Consider the following 18,819-nt stretch of genomic DNA (forward strand, 5'->3'; position numbering starts at 1 on the left):
CTGTTACGCAGTTGCTGGGGATGAAACATGACAAGGATCCCTGCATCTTTCACCACACCCTCCTCACAAAGCCACAGCCCGCAAAGAGGTGGGCGACCATCTCGTCCCCAGCGCAGTCCTCCCGGGGGCAGCGCGTGCTGGGGGTGATGCCCCAACCATGCAGGACGGATCTGACTGGGAGGACCCCTCTCACCGCCAGCCAAGCGAGGTCTTGGTGCTTGTTGGTGAGTTCTGGCAATGAGGCATTCTGCCAGATGGTCTGGACAGTCTGCTCAGGGAACCACCCCACAGTGTCCATCGAGTCCTTCTCCTGCAGTGTCTGCAGGATGTTCCATGCTGACCACTTCCTGCTGGACTTATGGTCCAAGGGATTGGTCCGGAAGAACTTTTCCACGAAGGACAGGTAGTGCAGCAACGTCCAGCTGACTGGGACGCTGTGTGGCCACAGGGCCAGGCCCATCCTTTGCAACAGCTGGGACAGGTAGAACCTCGGTACGTAGTGACAGTTGGTGCCCACGTACTTGGATTCCATGCAGAGCCTGATACAGCCACAGATGAAGGTGGTCATCAGGATGAGGGTGACATTGGGAACACCTTTACCCCCATTGTCCAGGGACGTGCATGGTGACCCATCAGACTCGCTCCATCTTGGATCCCCAGATGAACCGGAAAGCGGCACGGGTGATTTCCAAGCCGCAGGAGCGAGGAACAGGCCACACCTGCGCCAAGTACGGCAGCCCTGAGAGCACCTCACACCTGATGACCAAGTTCTTCCCAGTTATCGATAGGGAGCGCTATTCCCACAGTCCCAGTTTCTGCTTCACCTTCCCAATCAGCTCCCGCCAATTTTTGTTGCATGCCCTGGCCCCTCCGAACCAGATCCCCAGCACCTTCAGATAGTCAGGCCTGACGGTGAAGGGGACGTTGGAATGGTCGGGCCACTTGCCGAAGAGCATGACCTCGCTCTTCGCGCGGTTGACTCTGGCCCCTGATGCCAACTCAAACTGGCCGCAGATGCTGATCAATCTGCAAACTGACCTCTGGTCTGAGCAGAAGACGGCGATGTCGTCCATGTACAGGGAGGCTTCCACCCTGTGCTCCTGGGTGCTCTCACTGCCTGGCAACGTCACCCCTCTGATGCTCTCGTCCTTCCTGATGGATTCGGCAAAAGGTTCTATACAGCACACGAACAAGACGGGAGAGAGGACAGCCCTGCCTGACTCCAGGCTTGATGGGGAAGCTGTCTGTTTCCCACCCATTGATTTGGACTGCGCAACAGATGTCTGTGTAGAGCAGTTGGATCCAATTCCTGATTCCCTCCCCAAAGCCCATTTTGGAGACCGCGTCTAACATGTACTTGTGTGATATCCTGTCAAAGGCCTTCTGGTCCAAGCTGACCAGGCAGGTGTCCACCCCTCTGTCCTGCACGTAGGCGATTGTATCTCTGAGCAGCACAAGGCTGTCAAAGATCTTCCTGCCAGGTACAGCACAGGTTTGGTCTGGGTGGATCACCAGTCCCACAGCAGACTTGACCCTGTTGGCGATGGCTTTGGACAGGATCTTATAATCCACATTCAACAGTGAGATGGGTCTCCAGTTTCTGATGTCCTCCCTCTCCCCCTTCTGCTTGTAGATGAGGGTAATGGTGCCCTTCCTCATGGATTCTGACATGCTGCCAGCTCGAAGCATAGCATTGTACACTTCCAGCAGGTCGGGGTCCATTCAGTCCCACAGAGCTGAGTACAACTCCGCCTGTAAGCCGTCACTTCCGGGAGTTTTATTCGACTCAAAGGAATGGATGGAGCCAGTCAGCTTCTCCAGGGTCAGTGGTTGGTTCAGACTCCCGCTTGCTGTCATTTAAGACCTTCGTGATAGAGGACAGGAAGTTCTGGGAGGCTGTGCTGTCTGTGGCCTTCATATTGTACAGACTGGCATAGAAGGATCTGCAGATCCTTGATATGTCTGTCTGTGAGGATGTTACTGAGCCGTCCTCTTCCTTAAGGCTGTGGATCACAGCTCCCCCTGTGCACCTTTTGGAAGAAGAAGCGTGAGCACACCTCATCCTGCTCCACCGAGCGGACCCTGGATCGGAAGATAATCTTGGAGGATTCGGAGGTGTGGGGCTGGGCTTGCTGGCTCTTCACCTCTTGGAGCTCCTCCCTCACATCCACCCCTCTCAACTGCAGTAGGAGGAGTTCCTGCAAGTCTGTCTGGAGTTGGCACAGCTCCCTCTGACTCTGTCTTGCTTTCTGGACCCCCCCTGTAGATGAAGAACCTCTTGATGTTCTCCTTTGTCGCTTCCCACCAGTGCACAGGAGAGTCAGAGGGGTTTCACGGTTCTCCAACCTGCATAATCCCTCTTTAGTTCCTCAATGCTCTCTGGGGTCAGCAGCTTCACATTCAACTTCCACATCCCCCTGCCTGCCTTCTGGTCCTCCTGTAGGTGACAGGAGGCCCAAAGGAGACGATGGTCAGAAAAGAACACCGGCGTGACATTGGTGGATCTGACCGTGATTGGCTCCGACATGAACAGGAAGTCGATCCGGGACTGGGCTGAGCCGTCCGACCTTGACCCGGTGTGTTGCGGCTGTGCTCCAACTGCAGGGGTGCTGAAGGCGTCACGCAACTTGGCATCCTTTACCGTTCCCATCAGGAGTCTGGAGGTGCTGTCCAGTCTGCTGTCGGCACTGCCGGATTGTCCAGCTGCATCGATGATGCAGTTGAAGTCACCGGCTGGGACATCACCAGCAGCGGTGGGAGCTGCTGGAGGACGGCCAGCCGCTCGCTCGCTCCGCACGGGTGAGGCATATACGTTAATTAACCAGAGTGGAGTGTTCCGGCACATCACATCTGCCACAAGGAGCTGCCCCCCTACCGCCTCTCTGACCTCGGTGATTGAGAAGCTGCCCCATCCACCACCCCCCCCCCCCCCCCCCCCCACCGCAACAGAATCCCCAGGCCGGAAGCGCGACAATCATTGCCCCCCGACCATACCGACAGTCCGTGGGTCCACCATCGCGACCACCTTCGATAGCTGCGGAGGTGTGGCAGCCCGCACTCTTGTAAGAAAGTCACATCTGCCTTGACCTTGCTGAGGTACTGCAAGGCGTTAACACATCACGCAGTGCACTTCACACTGCACACGTTTAGAGATGCCAGTTTTATCTCCATGGCTCTTTTGGAGTTCAGTTCCAGTTACACAGTCCATTTTCATTTGTCCTGGGCCCTCATGCCCACAGCTTTGGTGAACTGCCTCACCGATTCCGGGCTCAGGTACTGTGAGGGGTCTCTCCCTGGGTGTGGGGCCACTAGTGGCGAGGCTGGTGGTGTCGCTGGGGGTGGATCCAACTGTGCCCCTGTTCCTTTCCCTGGTGGTTCAGTTTCTTTCCTCTCCTGGTGCTGGGTTGCATCAGATGTGGTGCTGCTCCCGGTCTCCTGGAGCTGGGGGGGCGATGGCCTCTGAGCTTCTCCCGGAGCTGGGGGGCAACGGCCTCTGCGCTGCTCCCGGTCTCCTGGTGCTGGGGGTCAGCAGGCATGGTTGTTCCCTCGCTTGTTCCTTTCTGTTGGTTCTCTTCCACGTTCTCTCCTCCATTTTGCCGCTTCCTCTGCCTCCGTCGTTGGCTTCTGCTGTTGCTTTCATCCTCCAAGGAGAGGTTGCTGGTGTCCATCTGCTGCATTACTCTTTTCTTTCTGATACCCTTGTTTTCTGTGGCCCGTTGTCTCTTGGGTGGTGTCTTTTGTGCCTTCTTCCTCTTCACAGTCTGCCGTTCCTGTCCCTCCCCTACTCCCTCTTCCATTGACTCCTCCTCTTGGGGAGGGGGCTGGGAGTTCGTGGCTGGGGGTTAGGAGCTCGAGGCAGTCTGGCTGTCCTCACCCTCCCTGGTCTCGGTCTCTTCTGGGGCCACTGTGCTGGTGGGGGCTGTGTCGGTGTTCCTCGGGGTGTTGTTGGTGCTGGCACCCCCTCTTATTGCCTGTGCGTAGGTACAGGCCCGTTTTGGGCAGACCTTGTAGAGGTGGCCTGCTTCCCCGCACAGGTTGCAACATTTGCCTTCCTGACAGTCCTTCAGTGACCTTCCTGCTTGCAGTTCTTGCAGATGACTGCGCTGCACTGGGCCGCCACGTGTCCGGGTTTGCTGCAGTTGCAACACACCCTGGGTTGTCCCGTGTACACCATGTATCCATGGTTCCCTCTGATGGTGAACAAAGAGGAGGAGTGGATGATAGATCCATTTGCGTCCACTCTCAACTTGACCTTCACCTGGCGCTTGCTGGTCCAGATCCCAAAGAGGTTCTTGATGTCGATGCAGCTTCCCGCTCCCTCGACGTAACGAGCCAGGAAGGTGAGAACATCCACCACGGGCACATGTGGGTTAAACATGTGCACTGTTACCACACATTCCTTCTGGGTGGGGAGGGTGAAGAGGCTGCACCTTCAGCAGTGACAGTGGAGCTTTGTTCCCCTTCTCCCGAAAGTCCTGCAGCAGCTTCTGCCATCCTGTTGGGTGCTTGAAGGTAACATCGAAGTATCCGTGTCCCGTGAAGTCCTGGAGGCAGTAGATGTCCTTCGCTTCGAATTTGCAAGTCTCCAGTAAGACCTTTCTGATGAAGAGGTCCCACATGAAAGGGTTCCCCTCACTGAGATCCTTCACCATCAGTCGGACTGAGTTGCGGATCCCTCCTCCCGAGGAGCTCGTCGCTGCCGCCATCCCGATGTGGTCGTTTGCTGAACTGAGGAGTTCTTTGCGTAGAGTGTTCTGGGGGCAACCTGCAAGTGTTGCCATGCTTCTGGTGCCAACATAGCATGCTCACAACTTCCTAACCTGTACACCTTTGGAATGTGGGAGGGAACTGGAGCACCTGGAGGAATCCCTGGCAGACACGGGGAGAACATACAAACTCCTTACAGAGAGTGGCCAGAATAGAATCCAGGTTGCTGGTGCTGTTACTGTGTTATGCTAACTGCTACACTACCGTGCCTTTAGACATATATTAATGCCAATTTTAAAAAGGACAGTTTAATCCAATCCCACCTTCTGTTGTCTTGCAGGTCTCTGCTCTTCAAATCCATCTCTAGGTACTGTTTAAATGTGACCCTTTTGGGCAGTCCTACAATCTTCTAGGTGGAGAAAAAAATCTACATCTACCCTCTAGTCCTTATACCAATTATTTTACATCTTTGGAGTTGACCCCTTGGCTAAGGTCATTCCAATTTACTTTAGCTAGGACACTCATAATTGGGCACACCAGTTAAATCTCCCCTCTGCTCCCCTGTTTGGGGAGGGGTTGTAAACAACCCTAGTCTCTTCAATACATTGCTACAATTTTCCCACTCCTGGCAACACATCCGTAAATCTGCTTTGGACCCCCTCCAATGCAGTGGCATTTTTCCTACAATGTGACCAGAAACATATACAGTATCTGAGCAGTGGTATTGGTATAGGTTTATTATTGTCACTTGTACCAAGGTACAGTGAAAAGCTTGTCTTACAAACCAATTATACAGGTAAATTCATTACACAGTGTAGTTACATTGAGTTAGTACAGAGTGCATTGATGTAGTACAGGTAAAAACAGTAACAGTACAGAGTAAAGTGTCACAGCTACAGAGAGAGTGCAGTGCAATAAGGTGCAAGGTCACAACAAGGTAGATCGTGAGGTCATAGTCCATCTCATTGTATAAGGGAACTGTTCAATAGTCTTATCACAGTGAGGTAGAAGCTGTCCTTAAGTCTGGTGGTACGTGCTCTCAGGCTCCTGTACCTTCTACCCGATGGAAGAGGAGAGAAGAGAGAATGTCCCGGGTGGGTGGGGTCTTTGATTATGCTGGCTGCTTCACCAAGACAGCGACAGGTAAAGAGAGTCCAGGGAGGGGAGGCTGGTGTCTGTAATGCACTGGGCTGTGTCCACAACTGTGCAGTTTCTTGCGGAACTGGGCAGAGCAGTTGCCATACCAAGCCATGATACATCCAGATAGGATTCTTTCTATGGTGCATCGATAAAAGTTGGTGAGTGTCAGAAGGGACATGCCAAATATCTTTAGCCTCCTGAGGAAGTAGAGGTGCTGGTGAGCTTTCTTGGCTGTGGCGGCTACATGGTTGGACCAGGACAGGCTGTCGGTGATGTTCACTCCCAGGAACTTGAAGCTCTCGACCTCAGCACCATTGATGTAGAGAGGTGCATGTACTCCACCCCTTTTCCTGAAGTCAATGACCAGCTCTTTTGTTTTGTTGACATTGAGGGCAAGGTTGTTGTCATGACACCATGTCACTAAGCTCTCTATCTCCTTCCTGTACTCAGACTCATCTCTGTTTGAGACGTGGCCTACAACGGTGGTATCATCTGCAAACTTGTAGATGGAGTTAGAGCAGAATCTGGCCACACAGTCGTGAGTGTGGTCTGACTAGTGTCGTGTACACTCCCATTATAATTACTTTGCTCTTATATTCTATGCCTTGGCTAATAAAGGAAAGCATCCAGACTGTTATTTATTTATTTACTGCCTTTATAGACTTGTCCCTTTTAAGGACTGGCTACATATTCTCCATGGATCCTCTGTTCTTCCAGGCCACAATATTGTTCTGGATTTTTTTGTATACTCTCTTGCCTTATTTCATTTTTCACATGCAGTATCTAGCACTTATGGATTAAACTCCATTTGCCATTTATCTGCCTAAATGGCCAGATCCTCTACAATCATTCTGCAGTGAAGTGGCCAGGTTTTGTATCATTTGCAAATTACCTTTATCATGCTTCCTACACCTGGATCAAAATTATTTAATGTTTCAAGATATTCAAAAAGCAAAGAATCAAGTCCTAAGCCCTGTGAAGTCCACTAGTGCCAGCCTCCCAGTCTCAAAATTGCCCATTAGTTGTTAACTTTTGCTTCCTGCCATTTGAGCTAATTTTGGATCCAGTTTGTCACTCTCCCTTGGATCTCATTGGCTTTAACTATTTTTGACCAGCCTGTCACATGGTACCTTGTTAAAAATGCATGTACAATACATCATAATCTCATTGGGCATCTTGTTACTATCTCAGGTTGGTCAGTCATGACTTTTCCTCAACAAATCTATGCTACCGGTTGCTGATTAATCTGCGCATTTTAAATGAAGATTTATGCTGTATTTTAATAACTTTCCACCCACTGAAGTTAAATTAGCTAGCTAATAATTATCCCTTTTCGTTATTTTTCAACAATGGTTACTGTTCAAAGTGTTGCCACAGAAAGCATTGAACAATTGAAATCAGAACCCCTTGTTACTTTTATCAGTTTGGGATATGCTTCATCCAGAAAAACTGGAAAAATTTTGAAATTTTCAAATTGTTGAGTGAACAGAATGAAAGGGAAGGTTTATAATGGGCTTGAGAATAGGAACAATTTAATGACAACTGGTAATGGTGCTGGTTCAAAGTGGATGGTACAGGTGACTGAAAAACACAAGCTATGGCAAGGTGTAAATAGTGGAACACTAAGAATCTGAAACAGCAGAACAAGGGAGGTGGGAAAGGTCAAAATGTAGATGTTGAAAATAGCAGGCACAAAGTTTAGAAAGGCTGATGATCCAAAATTGGATGACTAGGCCTCCATTCAAGAGTTTAGAAGAAAGAGGAAATCTCATTAGAATGTATAAAATTCCGACAGGTCTCAAAATGCTGGATGCAAAGAGGATGTTTTACCTGGCCAGGAATGGGGGTGGGGAGGATTCGGAACAATGTCCAATATGCAGTAGTACATTTATCTCTCCTAATAGTCTGGAGCTGAATTGCTGAATATATAAGAAAAGGATGTAAATGGCTTTCTAGACACAAGGCATCAAAGGGCAAGGAGGCAAGATTTTTTTTAGTCGCACGTAAGTCGCAACACACAGCGAAATACATCTTTGCGTAGAATGTGCTGGACCAGCCCGCAAGTGTCGCCATGCTTCCGGTGCCAACATAGCATGCCCACAATTTCCTAACTTCTTTGGAATGTGGGAGGATATCAGAGCACCCTGTGGAAACCCACACAGTCATGGGGAGAACGTACCAATTCCTTGAGAGCGGCCGGCATTGAACCGGGGTCACTGGCGCTCTAATAGCATTATGCTAACTGCTACACTACTGTGCCTGCCAATTTATCCAGGATTGTATTGAATGGTAGAGCAGACCTGAAGGGCTGAATGGTTTACTCTTAAATTTTCTGTTTGTGTCTGTCATCTTCTGTGATGCAAGTCATTTTGGTTTGCTGTTCACCTTATCTAGCCACACTTGGCTTGCATGGAAGAATGAGTGTTCAAATTATCCAAGACGTCTATTTGCTACAGATTTCCCAATCAAGTTATCATTTTCTGAAATTGGAGTGTGAAGAAGTACTGCTGTCAGCTGTAAGGGATCTGCTTTCAAGTGTAACTGAAGATTCTGTCATTGCCGCTGTTAATCTCTTGGGTTCAGACTTGAAATTTATAACACATTTTTAAATCTTTTAAAGTTGCCACAAACTTTGCTTTATAATAAAGTCCAGTTATAGTAATTTCTTCCCTAAAGGTAATCTGAAGTGTTTGTGAACTACAATTTTCACATCATTGTAAAGCAGTTTTTGTGATATGATTTACAGAATCTCATGCTAGTTGTTAGAGCCATAAGTAGCCATGGAAGCTGTAATCTGCTTTTGAAGTAACTAAAAAAAAAAATACATGCTGTATTTTTCAAATTTGCACAACTATGAGAGCCTTTTTTTAAAAAAAACTTATTTACAGCAGTTCATTCAATAGCTAGAAACAATATTGCAAAAAGTATTAAAAAATAATTGTTGGTTTTTCTGTTTAGTGTGTCGGAGAAGAGAACTGGGTGGATAATCGGACAGTTTACATTGGACATCGTGAACCTCCTCATGGCACGGATGCCTATATTCTACAAAAATATCCTGATAACAGAATTGTATCTTCAAAGGTAAATTATTGCTGTTGTTTTAATTTAGCGACTTGATCTGAAAATAAAGAAATTAGACTTTGCCACTGGTGACAAACTGAGGAAGTCGGATTGGGTAGATCCAGACCCAATGGGAGGGGCTGATATTGGGACGGGGAAATAATCTGAGGAATCGGGATGAAGTTTGGAGGAAAAAATGGAGGGGATTTGATTGGGAGTTGAACAGTCTCGCTTCATTGACATCTGCCATTTTTTTTTTCTCCTTTCTCTCTCCCCCCCCCCCGGATGCTTATTATAAGCTCTTCCTTTTTAGAAAAAAACTGTTTTCTCCTTGTGTAAGCAAACTTGTGTGACATTTCCTGCTGGTGTTCCTTTAATGTTCTGTCTGAGAGTGCTGGGTTATAAACTGGAAACTGTTTCCCTTTGATTTAGACACTTGATACATGGCAATATTAGCTCTCAACTTTGCACTCTGTGCTTTCTTTCATAGCTTTCAAATTTCTCTTTTCACATCATTCAACCATATGACGTAAGGAACCTAATAATCTTAAAACTTTGATTTGAGAATGAGAAATATAACACTAATTTTTACTGAGTAATTCCATTGAAGGAATAGCAGTATTAGTTATAAATCAATGTATGGAAAACCACAGATTCAGTTTAAGCCCTAATAAGGTCCAGAATTGAATTTCGTATATCTGGAATTTGAGGACTAACACCAGATAAAATTACTGTGAAAACTGCAGTTTGTTGTGAAATGTCTATAGGCTCACTTGCACATCTGGGCAGGGAATGTGCTATCGTGTCATGTTCAGTATTTGCAAGACTCCAGTCATAGAATCAAAGACATTCACATAATTGCAGTGACGGATCATAATTCTATCTCCTTTACAATAGCATTGGAGGGAGACAGGAACAGACAAGTTAGTAAAGTGTTTAATTGGAGTAAGGGGAATTGAGGCTCTCAGGCAGGAAATTGGAAGCTTAAATTGGGAACAGATGTTCAGGGAAAAGTACAGAAGAAATGTGGCAAATATTCAGGGGATATTTGTGTGGAGTTCTGCGTAGGTACATTCTAATGAGACAGGGAAGTTATGGTAGGGTACAGGAACTGTGGTGTACAAAGGCTGTAATAAATCTAGTCAAGAAGAAAAGAAAAGCTTACAAAAGGTTCACAGAGCTAGGTAATGTTAGAGAACGGGAAGATTATAAGGCTAACAGGAAGGAGCTTAAGGAAATTAGGAGAGCCAGAAAGGACCATGAGAAGGCCTTGGCGAGCAGGATTAAGGAAAATCCCAAGGCATTCTACAGGTATGTGAAGAGCAAGAGATAAGATGTGAAAGAATAAGACCCATCAAGTGCAACTGTAGGAAAGTGTGTGTGGATCCAAAGGAAATGGCAGAGGGGACCCTGCAGATGCTGATATTTCTATGCATCTTCAGCACTTGCTCTTGGTGGAAGAGATTGCAGTTTGAGAGTTACAGATGGAGTACCCAAGGTGAGTAACTGCTGTGCAGTCTGTAGATGTGCACACTGATGGTGGTGGAGGGAATGAATGTTTAGAGAGCTAGCTCTGGAATTCTGAACATTGACTCCAGATCCCAGAAGTCTCTCAACATCAGGTTAAACAATCAGCAAGGAATGCACCTCCTGATCACCATGTACCATTTAACATTAATCAGGTGGACTCCTTGTTCCTGGATTGTGTTAAGATTTTTGGAACTGTGCTCATCCACACAAGCAGGGAGTATTCTATCATGCTCCTGATTTGCACTTAATAGATGATAGAAAGGCTTTGGGACGTTGGAAGCCAAGTTGCCCTTTGCAGCTTCTGATCTGCTCTAATAGCCACAGTATTCATGTGGTTGGCCCAGTTAAGTTTTTTATTTGGTCAATTCTGACCCCAGTATTATTCCTGACTATAGATTCAATCTGGCAGCTATGTCTCTCAAGTCTGCTAACTCAATAGGTGGTGGTTATTCTTAAGTTATTCTCAGTGATAGTCATTGTATTTCTTTGGACTACAGTCACTGCTTCCTCCAAGTGTTCAACATGAAGGAGTATTGATTCACCAGCCTAAGGAGGATGGCAGATGGTGATCAGGAGATGCATTCTTTGCTGATTTGTTTAACTTGATGATGTTGTGAGACTTCCGAGGACTGGAGTCAAAGTTCAGAATTCCAGAGCTATGCCATGTTGTCTGCTTGACCTCCTGTACCTCTGTGACACCCATTCACTGCCCCCCGCCGCCCCCCCCAACCAGATGGGGCAGAATGTACATGAAGTTGCCTGGCATATAGTCTTAAGTATGATTCTGTAAGGTTAATTGTCATGTTGCTTGATGAATCTTTGAATGAGTGCTTCCAGTTTAGAAACATGTCCACAGATGTTTGCTTGGAGGAATTTGCAAGGTTTACTGGCTGGGAATGATTTTTACCATGTCCAAATTTGGTGCCCTAAAGCAGAGTTGTCTATAATTTGATGCTGTTGTTGCTTCAGCCGTGGTTTGCTGGGCTATTTCAGATAGGATTTTAAGAGTCAACCACATTGATGCAGGTTTGAGTCGCATATAGATCAAGCTGGATAAAGATGACACATTTCCTCCCCTGGAGGGTGTTCATGAACTACTTTTTGCAAATTCTGGAATAAACATTTACTTTTCCAATTTCTGCTGAACAGCTCTCTCATCACTTCCCTTTTGTCATGCTTGTGTCCCTTTTCTCACCCAGTTTAATTAAAATGCCTCACTAATGGTCAGTACTCTATTATCCTTTGTCTTGTACCTCGTATACCTCAGCTCTGCTTTGAAAACTAAATCCTCTACTCTCCTGGCCTGATGAAGGGTCTCGACCTGAAAAATCGACTGTCCATTTCCTCCGTAGATGCTGCCTGACCTGCTGAAATCCTCTAGCATTTTGTGTTTTGCTCCAGATTTCCAGCATCTGCAGTCTCTTGTGTCGCCCCTCTATTCTCCTCCCAGTTATGAGGACGGGTTATTGACCCAAAGAATAAACTGCTTGACTGGCTGAGTTCTTTCAGTATTTCTTTTAGTTGTACCCATGTTTTCAGTTTGATTTTTAAATTTCAGGACTGCCATGATTGGATTTGAACTCTCATCTCTGGATTAATCCAGGCCTCTGGGTTATTAATCCTTAACAATATGTGTATACATTTGGAAACTGACCTTTTTCAAAAAAAGACCCAAGTAGAACCCAGTTGAGCAGCTGGAGGAGATTTTTGAGGAGAAGGTATTGTACTGGATGCATTCAGCATAAAGGAGCACAATCAAATTAAAACATAGAGGAAACGTGCCATCATACTGGTAGGCAAAGCTCATCAAACCTGAGCAGTTAATGATCATATCATAAATCTCATTTCATTTATGCCATTCTGATCAACCAGAGTTGAATTGTTAACTCCTTCCTATAGATCAGGGGTGCCCAAGTCTTGAGCTGGGAGGGTCATTTTCAGATTGGAACAGAAGTGTTCAGACTGAAATTGATGGCAGTACTTCTGTATGAATAATATGCTGGTGTTTAGAGGCTGCCAAGCATCACAATGATCTCAAATGACATCCAAGAATTGTTTAAGATGATTTGTATGAAATTCTTCTGCACATGAGATGTGAGAAATGATGCATGATTAACTGATGTAATAAGTAAAGTTTCAGCATTGGGTGAAGGGCCCCACCTACCTGGACTGTTACCAGAAAGTGCGGAGTGAATGGTGTCCATGTGACCAAAGGAAGATTATGCCTTGCCTTCCCTTTATTAGTCATGAGCATTCCTTCCACTTGCACCCCTCTTCCCCATCCCCCATTTCTGGCTGCTGATATTCTCAGCAGCCTCCCTTTCATCAATTTGACTCAACAAGCCATTTAGCACCACACCCCAACAGAGAACAGTACAACATGGTAACAGGCCCTTTGGCCGACCTATGTCTGCACCAAACACAATGCAAATTAAATCTCTTCTGCCTGCACATGATTCATATCCCTTAAACATTCATGTGTCTATCTAAAAGCCTTTTAAATGCCACTATCATATCTGCTTCCACCACTGCCCCTGGCAGCCCATTCCAGGCACCTATCAATCTCTATGTCCTACACAATCTTCTTTTAAACTTTCATCCTCTCATTAAATGTCTGTCCTCCAGTATTTGACATTTCAACCCTGGGGGGAAAAAGATTCCTAACTGTCTACTCTATGCCTCTCATAATTTTCTATGCCTCTCATAACTTTAAACTTCTATCAGTTCTCCCCTCAGCCTGTGATGCTCCAGAGAAAACAATCCAAGTTTGTCCATCCACTCCTTGTAGCTCATGTCCTATAATCTAGTATCTTAGTGAACCTCTTCTGCACCCTTTCCAAAGCCTCCACATCCTTCCTGTAATGGGATGACCAGAATTGAACACAATACTCCAAGTGTGGCCAAACCAAAATTTTTTGTACAGCTGCAACATGACTTCCCAACTCTTGTACTCAATGCCCTGACCAATGAAAGAAGCATGCTTTAAACCTTTACAACCCTATCTACTTTCATGAGCCCTTTTGGGGGGGGGGGGGGGGGGGGGTGGCTGTGGACTTGGACCCCAAAATCCCTTTGTACATCAATGCTCATAAGGGTCCTGCCATTAACTGCAAATTTTCCTCTTGCATTTGACCTCCCAAAGCACAACACCTCACACTTGTTCAGATTAAACTCCATATGCCATGTCTCTGCCCATATCTGTAACTGATCTATATCCTCTCCACTGTCCACAACTCCATCAATCTTGAGAACATAGAACATTACAGCACAGTGCAGGCCCTTCGGCCCACAATGTTGTGCTGACACCCTATCCTGCTCCAAGATGTATCTAACCCTTCCCTCCCATGTAGCCCCCTATTTTTCTATCATTCATGTGTCTATCTAAGAGTCTCTTAAATGCCCCTAATGTATCTACCCCCACAACCTCTGCAGGCAGTGCATTCCACGCACCCACCACTCTCTGTGTATATAAAAAAAAGCTTACCCTGACATCCCCCTTATACCTTCCTCCAATCACCTTAAAATTATGTCGCCTCGTGTTAGCCACTGTCGCCCTGGCTCTGCTCGATCTATGCCTCTTATCATCTTGTACACCTCTATCAAATTACCTCTCATCCTCCTTTTCTCCAAAGAGAGAAACCCTAGCTCACTCAACCTATCCTTGTAAGACACGCTCTCCAAACCTGGCAACGTCCTGGTAAATCTCCTCTGCACCCTCTCTAAAGCTTCCACATCCTTCCTGTAATGAGGTGACCAGATCTGAACACAATCCTCCAAGTGTGGTCTAACCAGAGTTCTATAGAGCTGCAACATCACCTCACAGCTCTTGAACTCAATACCCCAACTAATGAAGGCCAACACACCATTTGCCGCCTTAACAATCCTATCGACCTGTGTGGCAACCTTGAGGCATCTATGGATGTGGACCCCAAGATCCCTCTGTTCTTCCACACAGCTAAGAGTCCTGCCATTAACCTTGTATTCTGCCTTCAAATTCTATCTCCCGAAGTGTATCACTTCACACTTTCTGGGTTGAACTCCATCTGCTACTTCTCAGCCCAGCTCTGCATTCTATCAATATCCTGTTGTAATCTACAGCAACCTTCTACACTATCCACAACACCAACCTTTTGTATCATCAGCAAACTTACCCACCCTTCCACATCCTCATCCAAGTGATTAAAAATAAATAAATAGAAATAAATAAATAGATAGATAGATGAGTAGAAATAAATAAATAGATAGATAGATGAGTAGAAATAAATAGATAGATAGATGAGTAGAAATAAATAAATGAATGAATGGATAAAAATGAATGAATAAATAAATAGAGATAAATAGATAAAAATAAATTAATAAAATACAAATAAATGAATACAAATAAATGAATACAAATAAATGAATACAAATAGAATCACAAAGAGCAGGGGTCCCAGAACAGATCCCTGTGGAACACCACTGGTCACTGACTCCCAGGCAGAATACACTCCATCTACCACCACCCTCCATCTTTTATGGGCGAGCCAATTCTGAATCTACACAGCCAAGTTTCTCTGGATCCCATGCCTCCTGACTTTCTGAATGAACCTTCCATGAGGAACCTTATCAAATGCCTGACTAAATCCATGTAGACCACATCCACTGGTTTACCTTCATCAATGTGCTTTGTCACATCCTCAAAGAATTCAATCAGGTTTGTGAGGCATGACCTGCTCCTCTCAAAGCCATGCTGACTATCCCTAATCAGCCTATGCTTCTCCAAATGTCCATAAATCCTGTCTCTAAGATTCTTCTCCAGTAATTTATCCACTGAACTAAGACTCACTCGTCCTGTAATTACCGGGGTATCCCTACTTCCTTCCTTAAACCAAGGAAAACATTTGCCAGCCTCCAATCATCCGGCACTACCCCTGTTGCCAGCAAGGACGCACAGATCGTCACCAAAGGTGCAGCAATCTCTTCCTTTTGCTTCCTGTAATAACCTTGGATATATCTCATCCGGCCCTGGTGACTTATGTATCCTAATGTTTTTCAAAAGTTCTAGTACATCCTCTTTCCTCACGTTGACATGCCCTAGCATATCAGCCTGTGGTACGCCATCCCTGCAAATGTCAAGGTCTCCTCTCTGGTGAATACTGAAGCAAAGTATTCATTAAGGACCTCCCCGACCTCTTCTGACTCTAGGCACGTGTTTCCTCCTCTATCCCTGATCGGTCCTACCCTCACTCTAGTCATCCTCCTATTCTTCACATACACGTAGAATGCCTTGGTTTCCCTTTATCCTACTCGCCAAGGACTTCTCATGCCCACTTCTAGCTCTCCTAAGTCCATTCTTAAGCTCTGTCCTGGCTACCTTGTAACTCTGCAGAGCCCTGTCTGATCTATGCTTTCTAAACCTCAGATAAGCATCTTTCTTCCTCTTGACCAGACATTCTATATCTCTTGTCAACCACAGTTCCTTCACTCTACCATCCTTACTCTATCTCAATGGGACAAACCTATCCGGAACCCCATGCAAGTATTCCCTAAACCTCCACATTTCTGTCAGTCAATAGATTTCTGCAGTCTTCTGTGGGCAACAATCCAAAGCAAGTCACTGGATCCTATGCATCTTTATCTTCTGGATTAGTTTACCATGAGGGACCCTGTCAAGTACCTTTATGAAAATTCACGTAGACAACATTCACTGCCCTACCCTCACTAATCATCTTTGTCACCTCTTCAACAAAAAACTCATTCAAGTTAGAAAGACTACACAAACCCATGCTGACACTCTCTAATCATGCCATTTATTTTCCAAATGCACGTAAGTCCAATCCCTAAAAATCCTCTCCAGTAGTGACCTTCTTATTAGTTATTAGTTCTTTCCTTCCTCAATCTCTGTACTCTGGGAAATGGATGAATGGGACTTCATGTGAGTTAGAGTACAGTTTCAGATTTTTGGATGGCCTCAAGGTGACAGACGACTGCCAGGTATGTATTGGAATAATTGAGAGATACTTGAGGCATGGATAAAGGCAAGGATAGCAATAGTTGGGTGACAGAAAATGAGCAGTCTTGGTGACTGACCAAATATTTGTTCTGAAACCCATCTTGGAATCCATATGTGTACTTTGCTCTAACGGGCCAGTTGCATCAGTCTAATCTTTATTTAACTTGAAGAAATTTGTATTTGTGCCATACTCGAAACTGCAAATAGTCATGACAACTTAGTCAGTGGTGGCTGAGAATCTTGGAGCATTGTGAACCTTGTGAATGATCTATCTGGAAAGGCTGTGGAAGATCAGTCATTGAGTTTGAGAAATCAATCAATAGTTTTCTGGACATTAAGGGATTTGAAGAAAATGGCAATAGAGATGAAGTACATTTAGACTGTTATGAATAGTGGAGCAAGTTTGAAGGTCTGCACCTATTTCTTATGTTGTATGGAGTTTGCACATTCACCAGTGACTGCACGGTTTTCTCCTAGGTGCTCCAGTTTACTATTCTCCAAGGGCATGCTGTTTGATAATTTAATTGGCCACTGTAAATTACCTCTAGTCTGGGTGTGTAGGGAGTTGAAGGGCATGTGAGGGACTAGGTTATGGCGGAAAATAAGCGGGGGAACTAAAATAGATTGAATTGGTTTGAGAGAGAGTATAGACTCGATGGGCTGAATCGCTTCCCTTTTGTAAAGAAATGGAAAAATGAGGCATCATCAGTTTCAATCACCACATGTTGAAGGTATTGGAACTGCAGACTTGATCTTTTACCATGTGCCACTGATGTACTGCATTATGGGCAGACATTCTCTGCATGTAATTCACTCTTTACTTCTCCCACCTTTTTTGCTATTCTTATGGACCCTTCCCTGTGCTATTCATTTCGTCCTGGAACTGTGGATGTTTACTGAACAGAAGTAGGCTGTCATACCTGTGTCAGCTCTCTGCTAGACAGATCAAAATGATCACCACTGTCTTAATACTTCCCATAAGCATGTACCTTGTATCTGATGTATGTAATATTCACACAACACAAAGACAAAGCAATGCTCTTTTCCTTCAAAAGAAATTGTGACAACCTTAATATCTCCACTTAGATTAATGCAGCTCTGTAAACAAACATTCTAAGCACCATCTAGAACAAAGCAGCTGACTTAGCACTTGATCCATGATTTGAAACATGCATTCCGAGTCCATTCCACTTCCTCTTATACCATTCTGTTGCTCATCAAGGGACAGCAGCTTTTGCCTGTCCTTGGTTGCTCTGAGAATCTGGCAATCAATTTTCTTTTTATAGGTAATGGTTGGCTTGCAAGGCCATTTTATAGAACGTCATGTCAGTGAAAGCTATTTAGATTAATCCAACTTCTCAGGCTTGTAGGTTATGGCTAATGCAACTATTTTTAGCAGTGATGCAAATTTCTCCTGTCACCATGCTTTCAGGCAGTAAGTTAAAGACCTCCACTCCTGCTTGGGAGAAAAAATACTCAACCTTCTAATCCTAACTAATTCAAAATTATCATAATTATTGGCTTGAGCAGCATCTGTGGGAGGAAATTGTTGGCATTTCAGGTCAAAAACCCTGCATTTGTCTAGATTCCAGTATCTGCAGTCTCATGTTTCTCCTAATAATTAGCTTTCTCTGCTAAGGGAAATAGGTCCTCACTGTGCACTATATGAAAGTGTCTCCGTCTTTGTATACATTGTTAGCCTCATCTCCTTCCACAGGAAGAATTAGTCTTGACAATCTTTCTTAGTAACCAAACTATTATAACCTTTCCCATGTTCTCATAACTACCTGCACCCACTTTGTGCTCATCACATGATGCATTCTTTCATTGATGGTGTGTCAATCATATTGTTCTGGAATGTCAAACAGGCAGACAAAGGCACTACATCATTCAATTTTTGCTTGCCCAATACTCAATTCTCTGAAATAAAAGCAGAAGATGCTGGAAACAGTTATCAGGTCAGATGGCATCTGTGGAAAGCAAAACTTATTTTTGATTGAAGACCCTTCATCAGAACTGGGGAAGGTGATTTTTTAAAAAAATACTAGCTTTACACTTCAGAAGGGGGGAGGAATATATGGGATGAAGTGACTACCTGGTAAAGTGAGGGCATGGTTCATCAGGTGATTTTAATGTTTACTGAGCATCTGGTTAACAGATTTGAGGAAGGTTTAAAAAGTGCAGAAATGAAGGAAGAGGTGTGTTAAAGCCATGAAGTGCAAATCAGAGTTGTTGCTGGAAGCTGAATCCAAAAGGAGAGTGCTGGAAATAACCTGTAGATAGGGCAGGGTCTATTGGGAAAAGAGAAATTGAGTTAATTTTGTAGATGTTAGATCCTACAGATAATCTTCTGATCCCTAACATTTTCCTTGGAAGCTGATAATTTGCAT

The 18,819-nt window shown here is 45.2% G+C and overlaps 1 protein-coding gene across 1 annotated transcript in view; it reads left to right on the plus strand.

Moving 5' to 3' along the window:
- Window positions 1-18,819, plus strand: part of atp11a (ATPase phospholipid transporting 11A) — a 205,217-nt gene that overhangs the window by 20,447 nt on the left and 165,951 nt on the right. Inside the window, 1 exon segment of the mRNA XM_052025948.1 lies at window positions 8,806-8,928. Within this exon segment, the coding sequence (XP_051881908.1) occupies window positions 8,806-8,928 (123 nt within the window).

Source organism: Pristis pectinata, chromosome 11 (assembly GCF_009764475.1).
Source record: "Pristis pectinata isolate sPriPec2 chromosome 11, sPriPec2.1.pri, whole genome shotgun sequence".
Lineage (NCBI taxonomy): Eukaryota > Metazoa > Chordata > Chondrichthyes > Rhinopristiformes > Pristidae > Pristis > Pristis pectinata.